The sequence below is a fragment of the Mauremys reevesii genome, linkage group 1 (genome assembly GCF_016161935.1).
Source record: "Mauremys reevesii isolate NIE-2019 linkage group 1, ASM1616193v1, whole genome shotgun sequence".
Lineage (NCBI taxonomy): Eukaryota > Metazoa > Chordata > Testudines > Geoemydidae > Mauremys > Mauremys reevesii.
In genome coordinates, this window is record NC_052623.1 from 191,233,540 (window position 1) to 191,257,437 (window position 23,898).

Genomic DNA, 23,898 nt, shown 5'->3' on the forward strand with positions numbered 1-23,898 from the left:
GAGTAGTTTAGAAGCTAGAAATCACTAAAAAAGGAGTTTCAAATGTTAATATCAGCAAGAAATAAAATGGAAAAATCTAAATATAGGGCATGTGCCAAAAGAACAGCACAATTTTATTAAGTGCATTTATTTGATTTTTGTCACAACATATAGGATAAAAGGCATAAAATTTGTTAGTACCCTGATAACTACATAGATGCCTCGTTCTTTGAAGCTTTGCATTACAATTGTCTACAAAAACAGCAGTAAATCAGCATCGTTTAGGTTCATCCAGGCCTCAAAGTGGATATGAATGTCAGAAAAATGGTAAGATATCCATCTTCTACCTGTGATCCCCCAACCTTTTTTTTTGTGTGTGTGTGTTAATTTCTCCTTTTCTATGCTGCCCTCAGTGAACTAACAACCAGTCCCCATACATATGCTTGCTACCAACTGTTCATAAATCTCATTTTCTATCTCCACATGCTCTCTTATCCCATATTTTATTGTTCTAAGTGAGATGTGTTTTGAATTATTTATACTAACAATCCAGTATAAACCTACAGCGAGTATTATGGTTTAATCAGAAACACATAGCTACATCTAACACAAGCTTGATGTCTCAGTACAAGAATACTTAATGAGACTACCATAGCCATTATAAAGCACTGGATAACTCCAAGCCAATTAGTTTAGAAGTGGAATGTTGCTTAAACCTTTGTTTAAGAACAATATTCTTAGTAACAGTAGTACACACTCCTTCATGACTCATCTAAGTTGCTTATAAAGCCATCATCATAAATTTTAGGACTAATAATAATCAAAGAGGCTGGTAAAGCCACACTTTTTAATTTTCATATATTATAATACCAGATGGGACCATTATGATCATCTAGTCCAACCTCCCGTATAATGAAGGCTATAGGCCTTCTGTGAATTAATTCCTGGTTGAACTAGAGTATACCTTCTAGAAAAATATCAAATCTTGATTTAAATTTTTCTGGTGATGGAGAATCCACCACAATGACTGTTGCGCCAATGGTTAAATACCCTCACTTAAAAATGTGCACCTTATTGCCAGTCCGAAATGGTCTAGCGTCAACTCCCAGCTCTTATAACTTGTTATACCTCTGTCTAAATTTAAAAAAAATATTTAGCTACTATTAACAGCAATGTTTTAGAATTTAAAAATATTACTCACTTGTAGTAATGTTCCCACAGGTTTCTGTATCTGCCTTGACCTGACATGTCAAACACAGTGAAAGACAAACTGAAAAGGAAGAAAGAGTGAGGTACAGATCCCATACAACAAAAAAATATTTTCCTCATTTTCATTTAACACTTTTAAATGGACAGTTAACGTAAAACTTAAAAAAAAAAACAAAATAAACTTCCATATGACACCAACCCCCAGAGCCTTCCTGTCAGTTTTTGTGGTTGTACAATCATAACTTCCCATTAAAAAAATGTTTTCTCTTCCCCCTTCTGCTGTGTGAAAGACCCACACACAAAAGACAGGGAAAATAACTGACTACACAAAGTAGTGTCAAATATAAAAAGGAAACAACCTGAAAAAATCGGGAGTGAAATGTTTTTTCTGTATGTCAATCATACAGTAACAGTGTAATAGTAGGTAAATAAAATTCAGATGGAAGTGTGATTTTTAAATTTCATGGCATGCCTTAATATGCACAGATGGCTTTCATTGACTTCAGTGGGCAGAACTATCCCTCAAGAAAGAATCCTTACAATGTAATATTTTAATTTGCTCAACACTTAAGTACTATTGGGTTTCCCCAAGCAGTTAAGCAGACAATGGTCTATTGTATCTTCAGCATTTAACCCAAACACTAAGCACAATCATAAGTCCACTTACGAAAGAGTTACAAAACAACATTTTGATCAACTTCTGGAATCAAATAAGAAGCATCCGTATAAATGAAGCTAAGCAAAATGTGGGCAAAGCTAGCCTACTGACATTATTTGTATTAGTATTAAGTTCAGTATTAGGGATTGTCTACAGAGGGAAACTGACCAGGTTCTTAGAGCCCTTAAAGGAGCCAGGTTTCTAACTCCTCTGACCACTCTTTCCTCCCTCTCTGCAGCAGGACACAGTAGCAGCAGCAGGAACCAGCTCCAGCAAGCCCCACACATGGCCAGCACAACAGGAAGCAGCAGGAGAGGGACCTCTGGTCACTCTTGACTTTTTGAAAATTTGGAAATAGAAATGAAGATTTTCTAAAAGGTGAAAAGTATCAGAGGGGTAGCTGTGTTAGTCTGGTTCTGTAGAAGCAGCAAAGAATCCTGTGGTTTGTTAGTCTATAAGGTGCCACAGGATTCTTTGCTGCTTCTAAAAGGTGAAAGTGAAGCTGTGAGTAATCTCCCAGCCCCTCAGCACAGGAACCACCCCATGAACAAGGCTCTCCTCTCTTACAAAGGATCCCTGAGCCCCAGCCCTGCTTCTTCACTTTCACAACCACCTGCTGGTCAGAAGGCCACTATATAACTAACCATCTCCCTCCCAAAGCAAGTAAGAGCAACAGGGGGTCTCATAACACTGATAGTATACTTCCAGAAAATGGATATCTGATCACATTGATGTTTTCTCTTGTGGGGCTCAAGCCTACCTAGTAATGATAATGACAGTGGCACTACTTCAGGAACACATTGCTCAAGCTCCTCCCCTTCCAAGGACTCAAGCAGGTTGCTGCACCAAAAGGATATACAAGAGATCTGCCTTTCCTCTAGCATCTAGCAAACAAGACAACTGTTCCTTAACTTGGACCATTCCGTGACACAATCCACTTCACTTATCATTGTTCAAATTGAGAGGAACAGCCCAAGAAAACAGAAGAGCAGATAAGAAACCAGATTCCAGACATCTTATCAACCATACACTGCACAGGATCATTATCTAGGAATAGGTCAAAAGCAGACAGCACAAACCTCACAAACTAAAATTGATGCTGATTAATCTGCCATTAGCAAAAAAACAGAACAATATGTGACTATGCCAGCGATGAAGCACCTGAAAAAGGCTGCATCACTGAGACCTAGCTGGATGACACCAGGAGCCCTGTGCTAGTCCACCCAATTCCTCCAGGATAATCAGTACATCACAGAACAAAATAAGACAAGAAGGCAGGCAGCACTGTATTAATCTTCTCTGCAAACCTCAAATGCAATAGAGGTCCCTCAAGAAAGACAACTTCATTCAAATTCATACACCTATACTAGAAATCAGAGCCAAAGCTAACAGATTTTATGCTCACCACAGACTCAAGGATTCATCATAAAGGAGCTCAGATACCTTGTTGGCAATGGTGGTGAAATACATACAGCTACTCATCATTTGACATCAATAAAATTAACAAGGCTACAAGGCAAAAGCCCCCAAACTCATCTCCTCACTCGCCTTCCTAGGAGTTTCACAGGTCATCTCAGGTGTAACCCAAGCAGCTGGTTTACTATGGACCTGAGCTGGAGCCTGTATGTCAAGACAGAAGTCATCATAACCTAGCCATTGTCTTGAATGGGCCATGGCCCTCGTTAAAGCAGTGGTCAGAGACCTTCCAGCTCGCAGGCAACATGATAGACCAGTAATCCTGATCTGACCCAAAAGACTCTCATGCTCCAATATATTCCAAAGCCTGCTAAAGGACAACAGCAATCCATCCACATGTCACGGAGTCAAAGACCGGGTGAGTCATCATCATTGTATATTATTCTCCACCATTGACGTGTTGGCCCCAAACAGCCCCTTCCTACTAATCGCCCACATGGATCTGATTGGTTTTCTGACACTGTGTGCTGGATGAAGAGAGGGATGGAAACTCAAGTACAAAAATGGTGGGAAATAAAGGCTGACACACACAAACATAAATTCCTCAAAACCAATGTTGGGCTGTATTACAGGCCAAGAGAACCTTCCTATCAGCCTCTACTGAAGCTGCCACATCCAGCCCCATGTTGCTATCATAGAATATCAGGGTTGGAAGGGACCTCAGGAGGTCATCTAGTCCAACCCCCTGCTCAAAGCAGGACCAATTCCCAACTAAATCATCCCAGCCAGGGCTTTGTCTAGCCTGACCTTAAAAACCTCTAAGGAAGCAGATTCTACCACCTCCCTAGGTAACCCATTCCAGTACTTCACCACTCTCTGAGTGAAAAAGTTTTTCCTAATATCCAACCTAAACCTCCCCCACTGCAACCTGAGACCATTACTCCTTGTTCTGTCATAAGGTATCACTGAGAACAGTCTAGATCCATCTTCTTTGGAACCCCCTTTCAAGTAGTTGAAAGCAGCTATCAAATCTCCCCTCATTCTTCTCTTCTGCAGACTAAACAATCCTAGTTCCCTCAGCCTCTCCTCATAAGTCATGTACTCCAGCCCCCTAATCATTTTTGTTGCCCTCTGCTGGAATCTTTCCAATTTTTCCACATCCTTCTTGTAGTGTGGGGCCCAAAACTGGACACACTACTCCAGATGAGGCCTCATCAATGTCGAATAGAGGGGAATGATCACATCCCTCCATCTGCTGGCAATGCCCCTACTTATACAGCCCAAAATGCTGTTAGCCTTCTTGGCAACAAGGCACACTATTGACTCATATCCAGCTTCTCGTCCACTGTAACCCCTACGTCCTTTTCTGCAGAACTGCTTCCTAGCCATTCGGTACCTAGTCTGTAACAGTGAATGGGATTCTTCCGTCCTAAGTGCAGGACTCTGCACTTGTCCTTGTTGAACCTCATCAGGTTTCTTTTGGCCCAATCCTCTAATTTGTCTAGGACCCTCTGTATCCTATCCCTACCCTCCAGCGTATCTACCACTCCTCTCAGTTTAGTGTCATCAGCAAACTTGTTGAGAGTGCAGTCCACGCCATCCTCCAGATCATTAAAGAAGATATTGAACAAAACCGGTCCCAGGACCGACCCTTGGGGCACTCCACTTGAAACTGGCTGCCAACTAGACATGGAGCATTGATCACTACCCATTGAGCCCAACGATCTAGCCAGCTTTCTATCCACCTTTAGTCCAATCATCCAGCCCATACTTCTTTAACTTGCTGGCAAGAATACTGTGGGAGACCGTATCAAAAGCTTTGCTAAAGTCAAGGAATAACACATCCACTGCTTTCCCTTCATCCACAGACCCAGTTATCTCCTCATAGAAGGCAATTAGGTTAGTCAGGCATGACTTGCCCTTGGTGAATCCATGCTGACTGTTCCTGATCACTTTCCTCTCCTCTAAGTGCTTGAGAATTGATTCCTTGAGGACCTGCTCCATGATTTTTCCAGGGACTGAGGTGAGGCTGATTGGCCTGTAGTTTCCCGGATCCTCCTCCTTCCCTTTTTTAAAGATGGGCACTACAGTAGCATTTTTCCAGTCATCCAGGACCTCCCCCGTTCGCCATGAGTTTTCAAAGATAACGGCCAATGGCTCTGCAATCACATCCGCCAACTCCATTAGCACACTTGGATGCAGCACATCCGGCCCCATAGACTTGTGCTCGTCCAGTATTCCTAAATAGTCCCGAACCACTTCTTTCTCCACAGAGGGCTGGTCACCTTCTCCTCATACTGTGCTGCCCAGTGCAGCAGTCTTGTTTGTGAAGACAGAGGCAAAAAAATCATTGATTACATTAGCTTTTTCCACATCCTCTGTCACCAAGTTGCCTCCCTCATTCAGTAACAGGCTCACGCTTTCCTTGACTTTCTTCTTGTTGCTAACATACCTGAAGAAACCCTTCTTGTTACTCTTAACATCTCTTGCTAGCTGCAACTCCAAGTGTGATTTGGCCTTCCTGATTTCGCTCCTGCATGCCTAAGCAATATTTTTATACTCCTCCCTGGTCATTTGTCCAATCTTCCACTTCTTGTAAGCTTCTTTTTTGCGTTTAAGATCAGCAAAGATTTCATTGTTAAGCCAAGCTGGTCGCCTGCCATATTTACTATTCTTCCTACACATCGGGATGGTTTTTTCCTGCAACCTCAATAAGGATTCTTTAAATACAGCCAGTTCTCCTGGACTCCTTTCCCCCCTCATGTTATTTTCCCAGGGGATCCTGCCCATCAGCTCCCTGAGGGAGTCAGTCTGCTTTTCTGAAATCCAGGGTCGTATTCTGCTGCTCTCCTTTTTTCCTTGTGTCAGGATCCTGAACTCGACCATCTCATGGTCACTGCCTCCCAGGTTCCCACCCACTTTTGCTTCCCCTACTAACTCTTCTCTGTTTGTGAGCAGCAGGTCAAGAAGAGCTCTGCCCCTAGTTGGTTCCTCCAGCACTTGGACCAGGAAATTGTCCCCTACACTTTCCAAAAACTTCCTGGATTGTCTGTGCACCACTGTATTGCTCTCCCAGCAGATATCAGGGTGATTGAAGTCTCCCATGAGAACCAGGGCCTGCGACTTCTGCTAGTTGCCGGAAGAAAGCCTCGTCCACCTCATCCCCCTGGTCTGGCTGTCTATAGCAGACTCCCACCACGACATCCTCCTTGTTGCTCACACTTCTAAACTTAATCCAGAGACTCTCAGGTTTTTCTGCAGTTTCATACCAGAGCTCTGAGCAGTCATACTGCTCTCTTACATACAATGCAACTCCCCCACCTTTTCTGCCTTGCCTGTCCTTCCTGAACAGTTTATATCCATCCATGGCAGTCCTCCAGTCATGTGAGTTATCCCACCAAGTCTCTGTTATTCCAATCACATCATAGTTCCTTAACTGTGCCAGGACTTCCACTTCTCCCTGCTTGTTTCCCATGCTTCTTGCATTTGTGTATAGGCACTTAAGATAACTCGCTGATTGTCCTGCTTTCTCAGTCTGAGACAGGAGTCCTCCCCTCTTGCACTCTCCTGCTTGTGCTTCCTCCCAGTATCCCATTTCCCCCACTTACCTCAGGGCTTTGGTCTCCTTCCCCCGGTGAACCTAGTTTAAAGCCCTCCTCACTAGGTTAGCCAGCCTGCTTGCGAAGATGCTTTTCCTTCTCTTCATTAGGTGGAGCCCGTCTCTGCCTAGCACTCCTCTTTCTTGGAACACCATCCCATGGTCGAAGAATCCAAAGCCTTCTCTCCGACACCACCTGCGTAGCCATTCGTTGACTTCCACAATTCGACGCTCCCTACCCAGGCCTTTTCCCTGCACAGGAAGGACGGATGAGAACACCACTTGCGGCTCAAACTCCTTTATCCTTCTTCCCAGAGCCACGTAGTCTGCAGCGATCTGCTCAAGGTCATTCTTGGCAGTATCATTGGTGCACACGTGGAGAAGCAGGAAGGGGTAGCGATCCGAGGGCTTGATGAGTCTCGGCAGTCTCTCCGTCACATCGTGAATCCTAGCACCTGGCAAGCAGCAGACCTCTCGGTTTTCTCAGTCGGGGCGGCAGATAGATGACTCAGTCCCCCTGAGGAGGGAGTCCCCAACCACCACCACCCTCCTCCTTCTCTTGGGAGCAGTGGTTGTGGAACCCCCATCCCTAGGACAGTGCATCTCGTGCCTTCCAATCAGTGGAGTCTCCTTCTGCTCCCTTCTCTCAGATGTACCATCTAGTCCACTCTCCGCATTAGTGCCTGTGGAAAGGACATGAAAGTATCCAGGATGGCAAACTGCTTTACCAACTTTGAGTGCCTACAACCTGCACCAGTATCGAGCATCAAGTGCTGCAAAGTACTGTCATCTTACTTTCCTGAAAAATTCATTTGGGAAGTCTTCTTAAACAGCATGGATCACTCCACCTGCACTCCCACAGTTCAGTACATTTGCTCACCAAGAAGTTCTGGACACCCAAAAAGAGTCAACCCAAGACTTGAGAATCCAACCCATGCCCCTCTTGCCTTGGTGCCACTAGCATCGGCTTGGTGCTATTAGCATCTGGTGCCACTCCTGTCCTGACCAAAATAGCCAACGCATCATTCAGAGAAGGAATCTTCCCTTCTCCCTTTAAATATGTAATAGTCCAATCAAGACTGATTCTAGAAAACAACCACCCAATCTCAAACCTCATATTCCTAAGCACGTTCACAGATAAGCTACTGAAAGCCAAGCTCATCTAACTGAACTGAATACTCTACACCAGGCACAATCTGGATTCAGGTCAGGCAATGGAACTGAAATAGCTTTAATGCCATCGATGGATGAGCTCTTCTTGCCAACAGATAGAGGGCGGACATCCATTCTCCTCCTGGACTTCTCTGCAGCATTTGATACTACTGACCATGAGATACTGCCATCTCATTTGAGAGAAGTGGCAGGGTTACAGAATAATGCACTAAAATGTTTTGGGTGCATCCGTCCAGGAAGGACTCAAACTGTACTTCTGGGAAACTACACCTGCACCACTAGACCTCTCACTTGTGGTGTCCCACAAAGAATAATTCTCTCTTTAGGCCTTTCCAACATCTACATGCAGCCACTAGGTGAACTGACCAGCTGACAGACTGAAGTGTCAGTAATACACACATCACTTACGACCACACTGTCAATGTGCCTCAGTAGGTCACAGCTGAGAATGCCAGATTCAGGACAGACTGCTGAGAAATAGGGCAGACTCACTGCACACCTGTGGTTATTCTATTATTAGATTATACCAAGCCAATAACAAAAGTAAACTTCTGTCTCACCACATTCGTTAACAAGAAGTCAAAAATGCAGTCTTCTTAGGCATTCCAGCCAGACACTGGACTCTATGATGAGCCATTGCGGAAAACCAATTTTACCAAACAAAGGAGTCAGCTGATCTCAAGAGATCAGTCACACAGCCAGGTCAATATATAACTCAGATCTTACCCAATAATCACACTGCTGACAATCCTTTAGTAAATAATATCTAAAGGTTTATTAATAAAAGAAAAGAAGGAGAGTTAAAATGGTTAGTAGATAATATACATACAATAATTGCAATGTTCTTATATCAGGTTTGTAGCAGTGATGTTATAGACTGCTGGCTTGTAAGGTTTCTCTGGTAACATTCAAAAGATTGGAAGGTCCTCAGTCCATAGTCCAATATGCTCCTTTTAGTTGTAAATCCATAATCCAGAAAATCAGAGCAGGAAAGAGGCAAAATGAAGTCATCCCAGGAGTCTTCTACACTCTTTGCCATGTGCCTGGATATTTTCTGTTTCAAACAAAGCTCACAGCCCTGTCTATGGAAAGTTACTGGCACAAGAGGGAGTCCAGGGTCACAGGAGCACATTACATGTCCTTACATGGCTTAATGACTCTCATGGGGTAGTGATTGGCCTATTGGAGCCTGAAGTATCCGCAGGAGGAGCCATTGGGACGGAATGAGTTTCTTCTATGACCCATTGTGAGAGCGAAGTGTCTTTGATGGGCCATCAACACAAAGCTGTCTACTTAGATTACTCCTGAGGGAATTCTGCACCAAAAAATTAAAAATTATCTGCACAATATTTTAAATTCTGCAAATTTTGTCAATAACTGTGGCTCCAGCATGGCAGTGGGGAGCACTGGCCACTGGCTGTATTGAGCTGGGAGAACACCCTGAAGCGCCCACATCCCCCAGCACAGGGACTCGGCAGTGGGGCTGCACCTGACCCTGACACAGCGCAAGAGCTGGGCCTGCCCCAGAAACACCCTGGGGCTCTGCCCCCCTGTGCCAGGTGCGGGTGGGCAGGCTCAGCCCAGCAGGATCCAAGTGTGGAGGGACTTAGTGTGGGGGGAGAGGTTTCAGTGTGGGGCAATCTGGATGTGGGCGGCTCACTGGGAGATCTGGATGCACAGGGGCTTGTTGGGGGGTACCGGGTGCAGGGGCAATGGGACTCTACAGGGGATCCAAGTGAAGGTGGTTGGGGCTCAGCAGGGAGGGTCTGGGTGGCGGTCCAGGTGCAGCTGATTTAGGGATCAGAGAGGTGGGGATCTGAGTGTGGGGAGCTTGTCTGAGGGGTCCAGGTGTAGAGGGGTAGGGCTTGTCAGGGTGAGGGTTCAATGGGCTTGCGTAACGGGAGAACCCCAGCTGCTGCCAAGGGGACGCTGCATTCCCATTCCCCCCTGCGATTCCCCTATCCCTTTTTCTTCTTCAGCCCCTGCACTTCATTCCCACACATTCCCCTCCCCTTGCCCTATTCCACCCCCTTCCTTCCCCACTACCTCTTTCCCTCCCCACCTCCCCTTCCCTCATTTCCCCCACCCCCACTTCCCCAACCCCACCGCGGGCACTCACTGTTGCACAGAAAACAGGACGGCTCCCAGCACACAGAAGGGGAGCATGACTTTCACTAAGACCCAGGAGGCAGCCTTCAGCTGCAGAGTCAGTAGAGCCCAGACACAACCTCCTTCTGCTGGGCAGCTCTGTGCTTGCAGAAATAAGGGGGAGGCAGTGGCACCTAACCCTGTGTACAACCCCACGCCTCGCCTCTGTTTGGAGGGGGGCAATCCCCCCCAAACTGTGTCAATGTTTCCCTCCCCCCTCCTCCCCTGGCTTCCCTGCCATTTTCTGCAGAGAAGCACAGGAATTCTGTGGGGAGGGGGTGCGTTTTCTGCGGACATGCAGAATCCCCCCAGGAGTACTAGATATAAATCGTATCTGGTAGATGGTGCCCAGGAATACAGCACATATGTAAGATGCCAGTATATAGTCAATATTTAAACTTCAGGTACAAAAATGATACATGAATATAAACAAGATAATCATACTCAGCAAATCATAACTTTTCCATTCACATCTTAAATGACATGCTTTGTACAAGATTTGTTGCAATTGTCTAAAAGTGGAAGTATTAATGATATGAATGGTCATTTTTCAATCACACACCAATATCACCAAGATATCCCAGCGATTGGACAGCTCATGGATGAACAGTTGGCTCAAGCTTACTACACCTGAGAAAGACAGAAATGATGTTGGTAGAAGAAAACATTTTGAGGAATTTGCAGCCCCAATGCAGTCTTCTTTGCTTGAATGTGCTCATGCAGAATTAATTAATTTGGTCTGTAGTTTGAAAGAACTCTTGGATTCCTTGCTGATGCTAAGCTCTCACAGAGGAGCATTTGTGATGAATGCTTTCTATCATCTCCAGTTGATTAAGAGACTTCAACGCATCCTGGTGAACGATTGCCTGGCCTCTGTTATTCATGACTTCATCACTTCTCAGCCAGACTACAATAATGTGATAGTGATACAGTAGGGCATGAAGACTTCAGCACTTAGGAAACTTTGATTAGAAAGTACATTTCTCAGCAACACAGGCCACCATGAATACATCAAAGCTGTCCTCTGTTCTTTGTGGTCAACAACTAAGCTCCTCTGGCACAAGGGAACTTTCTACAATAAGAGCATATAAAGCTTATCTGTGTGGCAGACAGAACTTTCTCAGGGGCCAGTCAGACTGTGGAATGAAATCCATCACAAACCTCACCGCCTTTCACTCTAAGTGCAAAGTGCATTTCTTTGTGCTTGCCTTCTCTAACATAAATACATACCACCACCACATATATTTAAGCAAAAATCGCAAAACAAAATAATAACAACCCTAAAGCCCTACCAAAACAAGACACTCCACTGCACACACTTCTCGACCTGGGAGAGGATGAGAGAACAAACACTACATGACTGATGTGCAGTCACGCTGCTTAATGCACTGCTGGAAGGTACTCAGGTACTATGGCAATGAGCACAGTGTAAGAACCTATCTATATAAGAAGATTCCAGGAATTGTCAGTGTATGTCATTCTGAAGCCTAACATGTCTGTTGAATCAGTGTGAAGTGACGGAAACAGCTACAAGCATGGTTGAGAGCTTTTTTTATTCAGAATATCATGAGGCTGAATCATCACCGGGTCTCACAGTCTGTTACAGTTCAGTATTTAAGTTCTGAGCCATTTTGACTTTACATATATGGAGTGTATAGATACAGTAAGGCATGCATCTATTACTCCTGGGGAAATTCTGCCCCGTTAAAAATTCTGTGCACAATATTTTAAAATTCTGCACATTTTGTCAAAATAACACAATATAATCATGCCAGTTTCATTTATTTTGGCAATTTATTTCTGTAAGCAAGTATGTCTGTAACAATACAGACCAGACAGATTCTTTACTTAGGCATATTAATACAGAACTGAAGAAAGCATTTTAAACACTATTGTTATGTATAAAAATATGACTGCCACTCTGCACCTCCCCTGCTAACCAACTCAAAAAGCAAATAAAGAACAGCAATACAGAAGGATGTATACTGTCCTCTCCTAGCAGTGGTCAAAGCATTGTGATTTGTAGGTGATACCAGGTGACCCAAAACAATTACAAATATTACTCTCATCAATCCCTGTCCAAGCAAGAAACTCATGAATGCATCCAACGAAGTGGGTATTCACCCACAAAAGTTCATGCTCCAATACGTCTGTTAGTCTATAAGGTGCCACAGGACTCTTTGCTGCTTTTATGAATTTCTTGCAGGTCTCCAAACCAATAGGCCACACTACTTTGAAGACTGCCTGCACACATTTTTCAAAATACTGTCAAGTTACATTAGGGGTTTTTCATTATTCTCCCATATTTTTTCAATTTTTTAAATCACACAAGTGGGGTATGTTGATGCAATTGCCAGTCTACCATCCTTCTTGAAACTGATGATTTCCCCCTCTTTTCCTGACTTTAAACAATGCAACTTTCATATTGTCAAGGCTACAGCCACCATTTTTCAGTTAATGAGAAAAGACTGAAATCCCTTCAAAGTATCTCAGTGATACTTCTTAACCTAGTTCAGGTTAATATTCAGTGATTTGAGACATGCCTAAAGACTACACACAAGGAATCGGTAGAGTCCCAGCCCTCCTGATTCTATAAGTGAGGCCAGGAATCAAAACCAAGTCTCTCATGCAGTACTGCAAAACATTATTGGCCTCTTCACACATTAGAGAGCAGCACCAGTACATACAACATATTATGATACAGAAACATGAGTGACTCAAATGACACTTGATTACGTCACCACACATCATCACGTTTGATTATATTACACTGAAAGAGAGACTAATTTTATGTACACAAAAGTGGTGTTACCTGGATGTCTTGAATTTTTCTATACTGAATCCTATTGTTGGAACTATGTCTTGAGTTTGAGCCTTAAAAAGAGAAAAAATCATGTTTTACAACAAACTCATTAAGTTAGAAACACAGCTACTGAAATCTTGCATCCGACGAAGTGGGTATTCACCTACGAAAGCTCATGCTGCAAAATGTCCGTTAGTCTATAAGGTGCCACAGGATTCTTTGCTGCTTTTACAGAACCAGACTAACACGGCTACCTCTCAGCTACTGAAATGTAACTACTTCTAAATTATTTATATTCCCCCAAATTTTGGTGCAATATATAATATTCGGGAAACATTTGAGTAACATAGAAGACCTCTGGATGGACATAGCAGGTAGTTAATATACTTTTCCACGATTTCCTCTATTTCAAGATCCAAGTTTTGGATTTTCTAGCCAAAATAAAAAAAAAAAAAAGGAGACCTGGCATTACCTATGGCCAAGGCTTGGGAGTGAGGATGTTTCAGCCTTAATACTGAATTCCCTTGCTTTTGCAACAAACTAAGTTATAGTTTCTGTACAGACTACATACTGACCAGAGCTAAGCAACATACTATCACAGAAACTGATAGCTTTCTGGGTTGAAGAGTTACCAATGAGGTCAGAGTACAAAGAAGCCAAGTATTTTTACCCTCTAGAGGTCACAGTTTCAACCCAAAGAAGTATATTATACCTCAACACTTTTAAATAGAAAGAGAAGACATATTGTCCCAATATTCTTTATCACAAGCTACAGCAGGAACCTATTTACGTTGGGAAGCAGTAGCTTGAATTTTTAGGTTCTTATGTTGACCTAGTTTTTAGTCAACTACCAGAGCACTTCAAAGAAAGTACCATGTTAACCAAAGAAGGGAAGGTTGGGACAAAACAGAGCACCACAGCTCAACAAAAAGCCTGGTTATCAGAGCAACTTTTCTGGAAAGTTGGTGCAATATGACAGAATCTTTCAGAAAAAACAATAACAAGGCTGCAAAGAGTCCAGCTATTTGAGAAAATAAGAGGCTCTAAAATCTTATTTATAAAAGATGTTTACAAGCAACTGGCTTTCCCCTCACATATACACTAAAACTGGCTTAGTTTATTAATCTTTAAAACCATTATGAAAAATAGAAGTTATTTTCACCACCACAAGTAGTAGTTTGGCCAGCAGTTTCCATCATTAAGAGGTCACAACACTGCACTGAACACAGAAGGTACAACTTTCCTTCAAGGATATCTTATACGAGAAATTACAGATGACTTCTTTGAATTTTATAACTAAACAGTGGAGAACAAAATTCTAGCTGGCAGGTGGTAAAGGGAGCTGTTTTTGTTTGTTTTTTAATGCCTCTCTCAAGCTCTCTTTCCAAGGTGACTGCTCAGCCTGAAATATATTCATTGGCTTTGTACTCTGATGATTAGCTGACAGTTCAGAGCAATTTGTCAGGTGAACTAATTCATTTATCAGAATTAGTAGTTTTCAGGGACTCTGATCTAATGAAGTTTGTTACATTTTAACAAATTAATAAAATAGTGTTATTGCATATTTTCACTTTACAATACATTCACAAATAACTACCATAATGTGATTGATGAAGTAAACAGGAGGAGAGTTTCTACTTGCTTTACTCATATAATTAGCTTATCTATTTTAGGTTTTCTATTGTGCCCATCACTGCCGTATCTTAGTGCTAACTTCAAGACTTAACCCATGCTCTGGATACTGCACTGTTTTGAGGCATATTATAAAAACAGATATTATAAGAAGATCCCAAGGCCATCACTTTTGAGAACAAAGCCAGAAACATAATAATGTGCTGGTTGTGGTCGCTTGCATCTTGCTAAAAAGTAATTGTATAGATATTTAGTTTACATTTATAGATCCAATTACATTTTATCAGAAGCAAAATTACTGGAACAAGAAACATTAGACTATCAGTACCTTTATAAATTGCAACCTGATATGACATGCTTTTGCTAAAAAGTCTCCTCCTTTAAGATATCAAACTCCATTTAAATATATAATAGGATATTAACAAACAAACTATGTTTAGTGACAGTTAAGGTTACATCAGGCTACACATAACCCACCAGAATCCTTGAATGCATGGAAATAAAATGGTAGGGAAGAGTCTCCAGTTTTCAATGCTATAGTCACTCCAAATGTCATTCAGTTCTATCGCCAAACCACATCAAAGAGCAATATGTACCCTTCATCACACTCAGTTACACCAGACATTGATGGTGAACTCACACTCTCTTTTTAGCAATGGATTAGTACCTCTGATGGTCACAGTCCATTAATTTGGAAAGTACTAATGCTGAATTCACCATAAAAAAAAGTTTTACATTCTCACTCTTAATTTCCTAGTTATGTAGCAGCATCTTTAATCATTATCTTTATCTTAGACTATTAATGATGTTTACAGACAAGTGATAGTTGCAGTAAAACTACTTGTCCCAAATAATTAAAGTTTCACATTACAATATTCATTTCTTCAAAATAAAAACAGTTTACAGCCCACTTTTAATCTCGTCCATCATAAATCCTTCTTTATCCTGTGATCTGAGAAGACACTAGGCATATTAGTGGTGGTGGTTAGTTTTGAAACAATTTTAAAAATATGTATATACACACATATATAAAGCCAGGTTTGCAAATGGACTGAAGCTTTATTTATTTTTTTTTGGTATTTTTATACATTATATTTTCTTAGCTTATAAACAAACCATCACTTTTTTCCTCCATCAACTTTGCAGTAACATTTGGTAAGAGAGAGTTAGCAGTAAACTGAGGCTACTTACATTTGAAGGTTTAAGTTTATTAATGATAGTTGTTTTGCCACTATTGTCCAACCCAAGGCACAAAACATGAACCTCCTTCTTCTTCAGACCAAGCCATCCTGCTAGCTTATCAAACAATCCCATGATTCTGATTAAATGCACAGAGACCACCTGTGATTCAGAAGAATAGAAAAGGAAATCACTATTTAAAATGGTTACGGTACGAGAGGTCTAGTACAGTAGGTAGGCATGTGGGTCAGAAGTCCTCAGGCTTTTAAGAGGACAATATGAATAAGACCCTATACAAGCAGTGTCACGGCAGGTTTGGTTAATACAGAAAGTAAACAGAGTGTAAGCTGATTACTAGGAAGAAGCCTGACACAAAAGTAGATTGTGCTTATATAGACAGTGTTATAAGTAGCCAGTGTCCTTGTCAGTATTGCTAGCCAACGAATCATTAGTCTAGCGATACAAATGCCAATGAGACTGTAGCACTTCATTATCTCTTACTAAACTTCACCAAGGAGATTTGTATAATATTTTAAACTATCAGAAGTCCAGCCAGTTATCACAATTTACATCAGGGGTCAGCAACCTTTCAGAAGTGGTCTGCCGAGTCTTCATTTATTCACTCTAATTTAAGGTTTTGCGTGCCAGTAATACATTTTAATGTTTTTAGAAGGTCTCTTTCTATAAGTCTATAATATATAAACTAAACTATTAGTGTATGTAAAGTAAATAAGGTTTTAAAAATGTTTAAGAAGCTTCATTTAAAATTAAACTAAAATGCGGAGCCCCTTGAACCAGTGGTCAGGACCTGGGCAGTGTGAGTGCCACTGAAAATCAGCTCACATGCCACCTTTGGCACGTGTGCCATAGGTTGCCTACCCCGATTTATATAATAAAATCTTCATGTTGTAATTTTGCAAAATAACATTTGCCTTTTCACACACCTGCTGTAAGGTTATTGAAATCAAAACTGTAAATAAAGTATGATTAATTAAAACCATAATTGAAATGAGTTATTTATGATGGTATTAAGAACTGTACATTAGGAAATAATTAACTGTAAACAGAAACTGATTATGAAGGATTAGTCAGAGATGTAGCCAGACAACATAACACACTGCTACTTCTCAGAGGGAAGCCAAATTGTTACTTAGGCCCAGAAACTATCTTTGTTCAGCAGTAGGGGGCTAAAAGGAGATTATGTTGTGAATTCTCTTACAGCATCTGCTTCGACATCCTGCATATAGAAAAATTAAGAACGGGCAGTCCTTGAAAGCTACAATCAGGGAATAATTTCAAGATATGATAATTGACATTGAACGTCTGTGGCACTCTAATAAGACATACATAATGCCAAAAGAATTTTCAGGAGGAAAAAAAATTTTCACCCCGTATAGAGAACAGAACTATACACAACTCAGTTCCAGACACTGTTGGTGAATTTAGATTACTAAGAAACTTCCTGGAGGCTGGGAGAAGGAGGAAAGGAAAGCTGATAAAGACTATTCAATCCCATTAGCTCAACAACCCCTTACAATATAAAAAGCAAGACTGAACATTTAACTATTAAATTCTAAACACATTTAAAAGAAAATTACAGTTATTTTACCCACCACATTAGCTTAAAGTTTGTGTGGGAAGAAGTGGCTGTAGAAGAAAGTCTACTTAGAACAGATTTATAATTTCTATTATGTACTGTGTCTGAAACACTCTACTTCAGGAATTCTACTAATATATTGTGTAGCTATATGTTCAGCAGCATATGTCTTGATTAAGTTGCTACCAAAGTAATTTAAGTTATTTGCTATTGGTAGTATTTCCTTTACAAATAGGTGTTTGTCAATGAAATGCCATAACTGGTTAATTTTCATTTTTCTTCTAGCTCTTCTTGATTCTGTTTGGTACAATAAAAGCTTTTTACATTTCTGGATACAAACGTAAAGCTTGTACTTTGCCAAAATGAACCCGACAAGAATCCTGTTCTCCAAAACATGCCATTTTGTTGTCTGCACAAGAGATTTGCCAGTATTCTGAAGGAGTAGCCAAAGGGAAAAGATACTTTGTTGAAAATTCTATAGTAAAGTACAGTGACAAAGTACACTCTTTTTTCTCTTTTAGCTGACTTGGTCACTTGTGATAGTTTGATGATAAAACAGAGTCACTCCCATGTTGATAGAATGAGCACAGCACATAAATGCTATAAAGATACACACTTCCCTCTTGAGCTGATGTTCTAGAAAACTGAAAGCTTACCTTTACTAAAACCTACAATAGTGATCTTAATGTAACACGGAAGTTATACTTTATGTTTGTTTATTTTTTTAAGAGCACGAAAAGTCCAGTTTTCAACACCAACATTAACTCATCCACATTACACACGAGGCATATTTAATGGTCAAGTATATCAACATGAATATTAATCAAAGAACAAATTTAACAAGAAAATACAGGAACAGAATATACTACATATATGCAATGCTGCTCAATTAACATTGCTGTTGGGACCTTCACGTCTTCACTTTTTTTTTTTTTTAAGTGATTTCACCTAGGCCGCTCTATTGTGGCAACAGCTATTTTATTATAAATATTATTGTTTAACAGCATAATAGTGTCATTGCTTAATATCAAGGTATAAACCTTTAAAATGAGATTAGGATTATTTAAATGACAACAGTGGGGACTGGGTGCCAGCCTTTACAGCAGCAGCAGCAGACAGGTTTCTGCAAGGCTGGGTTAACAAAGGTTTTAACTTCACCAATGGAGAAAGAAAAAAAAAAGTTACTGTTTTAAGAAAGTCAAGCATTTGCAAGATACGCAGGACAAAGAAAAAAATGCGGTTAGTGCCCAAAATCTAGGAAGCTAGTACTTTTTGTCCTTATTATTTTTCCTCCCTAAACATTAAGCCAGTTTGTTTGAAAGACAGCACTGTGTGTGCGCGCGCACGCACACACACACACACACACAGACAGGTTTCAATAAAGCACTTACAGGCTAATTGATGGAAAGAGTCCTAGCAGTGGCCTAGAAATTCCACCCATCTACCTCAATAGGTGGGGGAACTTGATGGTGCTGGCAGTGAAAGGCGACAGCCCCAGCCATGAGGAAGACTAGCAATGTCTTAGAAGCAGATCCCATATCCTTGCTTAAGCCCACTGGTCCATGTAGGCAGGAAACATGCAGAGTGATGACACAAAGGAGAGAGGGGCTTCAGAAGACTGCAAAAGTCTTAGACGCAAGATGAGCATATTCTCAAACAATTTCTGAACTGCTTAAAACTTTTTTTTCTATCCCACTAAAGCAGGGGCAGGCAAACTTTTTGGCCTGATGGCCACATCTGGTTTCATAAATTGTACGGAGGGCCAGTTAGAGGAGGGGGTCATGGCCCAGCCCCTACCTTTTATCTGACACCCCCCCCCCCGGACTCCTGCCCCATCCAACCTCCCCTGTTCCCTGACAGCCCCTCTGGGACTCCTGCCCCATCTACACACCCCAGTCCCCTCACTGCCCCCAGACCCCCAGCACCCCATCCAACCCCTCCTCTCATTCCAACCCCGGGATCCCTGCCTTATCCAACCACCCCTTCTCCCTCTCCCCTGACTGCCCCCTGCCGCCCCATCCAAACCCCCCTCCTTCCTGACTGCCCCCCAGGACCCCTGCCCCCATTCAACCTCGTTTCCCCCCCCCGACCACCATCCACATCCCCGCCCCCTGACCACCACCCTGAACTCCCCTGCCCTCTATCCAACACCCCCTGCTCCCTGCCCCCTTATCCCGCTGCCTGGAGCGCCCACACAACCCGGCTGGAGCCAGGCCACGCTGCTGCCGCCGCCACCACACAGCACAGAGGCCGGGTCAGGCCGGGCTCTGCAGCTGCGCTGCCCCAGGAGCTAACAGCCCTGCCACCCAGAGCATTGCGCCGGCGGCAGAGCTTGCAAGATGAGGCTCCAGGGGACGGGCCGGAGGGGTAGCCTCCCAGGCCAGGAGCTCGGGGGCTGGACAGGACGGTCCCGCGGGCCAGATGTGGCCTGCAGGCCGTAGTTTGCCCACCCTTGCACTAAAGCAAACAAGTGGACATGAAGTACACAATCCTCAATGAGATCTTTATACTTACCCAGTTTCAAACTGAGGCCATTATTTCTATCAGCATTCCATAAATAAGTTTATAATTTTATTAAAGAACAAACACAGAAAAATGTACTTCCAGACACCTGCCCTTCACCCTCCAACATGCCCTCTCCTTAGTTAAATAGAAAAATGACAGAGTTAAGTTAATCTTCAGGAAAAAACTAAACATGAAAATTTTCAGAAAGTCATGTGTGTGAAAACAAGGAATTTTACTGGAAGTTCTGCCATCTCAACTACAACAGATGTGAATAGCACCTTCTATTATAAAGAGAGCTAGAACATTGTTGATCCCTCCCTTTCACCTTTGTTTCTTGGCTTCCTACTCCACTAATCAATAATTGTCAATGCCCTGGATAACACTAAGGAGCAGCATACCCCAGCTGTACATAAATGCAAGATATAGTTTTAATCAAATATCTTATTATGGTCACCAAAATAAAAAAGTGGGTTATAACCGAATTTAAATCCATTTAGAAGATATGAACAATGCTTCTAACTCATTACAAGCAAACATTAGAGAAAAAAAAATCAAGGATGATACTCTCAATTTCAGCCACAGAACTAGAATGAACAGAGGCCAACAGACAAGAATGATTTAACTTAATAAATGCCATAGAGTAAATTCAGAACAGGGAAACTCCACAGATTAATGTTAAAGCATTTTTTTACTTCATGTGGTAGACAGTGCCATAAAGGAAAGGTAAATAAATTAGATGGATATTTTAAAGTTCAGTGTCACATAACTATGATACATTATGAGTCTTGTCTATTTGAGGAAATGAGATATGTTTAGCACGTGACAGCTAACATGTTAACATTGTTTTAAAATATTATGGGGAGACTGGTACAAGGATAGGCTGGAGGGGTCTGGGACAGCAGGAATCAGGCTTCAGAGTGAAGAGAAAACAGAGGCAGAAGGTTTTCTGCAACCATTTGAAAATATTCTTCTCAGAAACTGGACTAGAACCCAGGATCCTAAGTCTTAAGTTTCTTCGGCAGTTAGCAAAGAGCTATGAAACCCACAGGCAAAATATGTCCCTTCTCTCCCTTTAGTGCCTGGCCCACAAAGATGATAACTCTGCTACTCTCAGTAGCAGAAAGCTCAAGTGGCACAGGTGGAGTGAAAGGTCCAAACACTGCTGATGAACCACATGGGTGTCAATGATTTTACATGATGGAATGTGGTTATTTTTAGTTTGCTCTTTTAAAAAGCTAGGAAATTATATATAAAGAGCGACATTAAAAGAAAATTGAGGTTATAAAGTCAGGCACTGAAAAATTAAAAAATGCCAAAACTAAAGTTGACCAAGCAACCTTAGTTTGGCCCCTAATGACTTATGATACAGTCTTGAATCACATGGTCAGATACTATTTTTTTCCGGCCTCATTCAGTGCATAGGGAATGAATGAGGATTGTGTAGTAAAGGAGACTGTCATCTGTAGAACCCCTGTCTCATTTGTTGCAGAAGCTGGAAGGTGTGTACTGAATAAGGTAGGAGATTATCATTACAGGAAGAGAAACGATAGTCTCATGGTTAAGACAGTTGAATGCTGCCCTGGAGAACTACCATCGCCAGAGTTATTATGCAATGCAGGGCAAATCCCTGAAACCAAACTTCAAGTGGTCACTAATTCTGTGTTCCTCATTTTCAGGGTGTCCAACTTACAACCCAGTGGACTATTTGCAGAACTGCTGAGCAAGCACAGCTACAACTGATGTCAGCTGGAGCTCTGCTTGACTAGATAAGATGCTATATAATACTAAGTACTCCAAAAAAAAAACCAGGCCATAAGCACATCATATTGGTCTCCCCAAATTAGTGGATACCTTGGATATTAACATCTCTGTCTCAGGTTCCCATCTGTTAAAAAGCCATCCGCACATTAATACTATACCATTATACAAGGCACTGGTGAGACCTCATCTCGAATAGTGTGTGCAATTCTGGTCTCCCATGTTTAAGAAAAATGATTCAAACTGGAACAGAAGGGCTACTAGGATGATCAGAGGAATGGAAAACCTACCTTATGAGAAGAAACTCAAAGAGCTTGGCTTGTTTAGCCTAATTAAAAGAAGGCTGAGGGGAGGTAGAATCGCTCTCTATAACTACATCAGAGGAATAAATACCAGTGCAGGAGAGGAATTATTTTAGTTAAGAACCAATGTCGACACAAGAACAAATGGCTATAAACTGGCCATCACCAAGTTTAAGTATGGAATTAGAGGAAGGCTTCTAAACATCTGAGGAGTGAGGTTCTGTAATAGCCTTCCAAAGGCCGTAATGGGGGCAAAAAACTTAACTGGCTTCAAAACTGAGCCTGATAAGTTTATGGAGGGTATAGTATCATAAGCACTGACTTCCCTTCTGCCCAGTGGCTGCTCAACGCCCCCCCCCCCCGACCTCTTCCCACCCCTGTACCACCCTACCCCAATTCCACCCCTTCCCCAAAGTCCCCGCCCCATCCTACCTTTTCCCACCCCAGCCCCAGCCCCTTTCCCCAAGTCCCTGCCCCTGCCCCTGCCCTGCCTCTTCTCCACCTCCTCTCCTGAGCGCATGGCATCCCGGCTCTTCCCCCTCCCTCCCAGAAAGTCCTAAGTGCCACTGTATGGCAGCAGGTGGGAACTGCTGGGAAGGAGAGGGGATACAGCACATGCTCGGGGGTGGGGGGGGACAAGGCAAGGAGCGGGGAGCTTGGCTGCCAGTGGGTGCAGCACACCCGCTAATTTTTCCCTGTGGGTGCTCCAGCCCCAGAGCACCCACGGAGTCAGCACTTAAGTATGGTACGATGAGACTGCCTACAATGCCACATAGCTGATCTGCAACTGCCAGCAGCAAATATCTTCAACAGCTGGAGACAGGACACTAGATGGGGAGAGCTCTGAGTTACTATAGAGAATTTTTTCCCAGGGGTGTCTGGTCGGTGGGCTTATCCACATGCTCAGGGTCCAACTGATCGCTATATTGGGGAGTCAGGAATAAATTTTCCCTTGGGTCAGAGCAGAGAGCAGGGGGAGGGGGGCTGTCACCTTCCTCTGCAGCACAGGTAACTTGCAGGTTTAAAGTAGTGTAAATGGTGGAGTCTCTAACCTGAAGATTTCAAATCATTTGACGCCTTCAGTAACTCAGCCAGAGGTTGTGGGTTTGTTACAGGAGTGGGTGGGTGAGATTCTGAGGCCTGCGATGTGCAAGGGGTCAGACTAGATGCTGTCCCGCAGGCTTTAAAGTTTGAGTCTATAAACTAACATCCCTAGTGTTTGTGAACCCCAGGTACCACCGTGCCAAGGAAAACCATACCCGGGTATTAAGCCTTCTGGCGGGGGAGGGGGAGCTGCACCCTGCCGTGAATAAGCGGGCGGGGGGGGGGGGGGTAAGGGTCAGACATTGACTAATGAGCAGAAAACAAGCTACTGAGGAGCTGCTGGCTCAGGGCCCGGGCGCGCTCTGAGCCAGGCCAGGCCCTGCGGCAGGGGCACGGGGGCCCTCGGAGAGGGAAACGCACCCGCCCGCGCAGGGACCGGAGCAGCTCAGGAACCAGCATCGCCCGGGGGCACCGACCCCGCAACGAGCGGCGCGGCACCGGCTGCAGCTCGCGCACCCGGCTCCGGCCGGGCAGAGGGGGAGGGACCCCGCCCCGCCCCGCCCCGCCCCGCAGCCTCCTGCCCCGGGAGCGCGGTGGTGTCTCACCCCTAGGGCGCCTCGCACTCACCGCGGCCTCCCCACCCGCGCGCGCCGCGACCCGCCGCCGCTCGCTGGCCCCGGCACCACCAACAATCACCGCCTGCGTTGTTACCTAGGTGACCACGCCGCCGCCGGGGCGCACTCCTGACGCGACCCCGCCCTTCCTCCCACGAGCCCCGTTACTCCACCTCCTTCCAAGCCCCGCCCCCTCCCCAGTCCGCCGTACGCACACCCCTTCCCCTCCTGCGCTAGCTCCGCCCCCTCCGCTGAGTGGCGGGACCTGTAGGTTCGGAGCCTC

The 23,898-nt window shown here is 43.4% G+C and overlaps 1 protein-coding gene across 6 annotated transcripts in view; it reads right to left on the minus strand.

Annotated features, from left to right (window-relative positions):
- The window catches only part of ARL6 (ADP ribosylation factor like GTPase 6), a 37,208-nt gene extending 13,431 nt beyond the window's left edge, over nt 1-23,777 (minus strand). For 2 of the 6 annotated variants that reach the window (XM_039521864.1, XM_039521901.1), the window contains exons 1-4: nt 23,422-23,544; nt 15,808-15,957; nt 12,994-13,055; nt 1,181-1,249 (exon numbers count right to left, since the gene is read on the minus strand). In XM_039521864.1, the coding sequence (XP_039377798.1) occupies nt 1,181-1,249; nt 12,994-13,055; nt 15,808-15,957; nt 23,422-23,460 (320 nt within the window). In that variant the 5' untranslated portion in view covers nt 23,461-23,544. The other 4 variants (XM_039521873.1, XM_039521867.1, XM_039521882.1 and 1 more) reach the window with 4 other exon arrangements.
- Between the last annotated feature and the right edge of the window lie 121 nt (nt 23,778-23,898).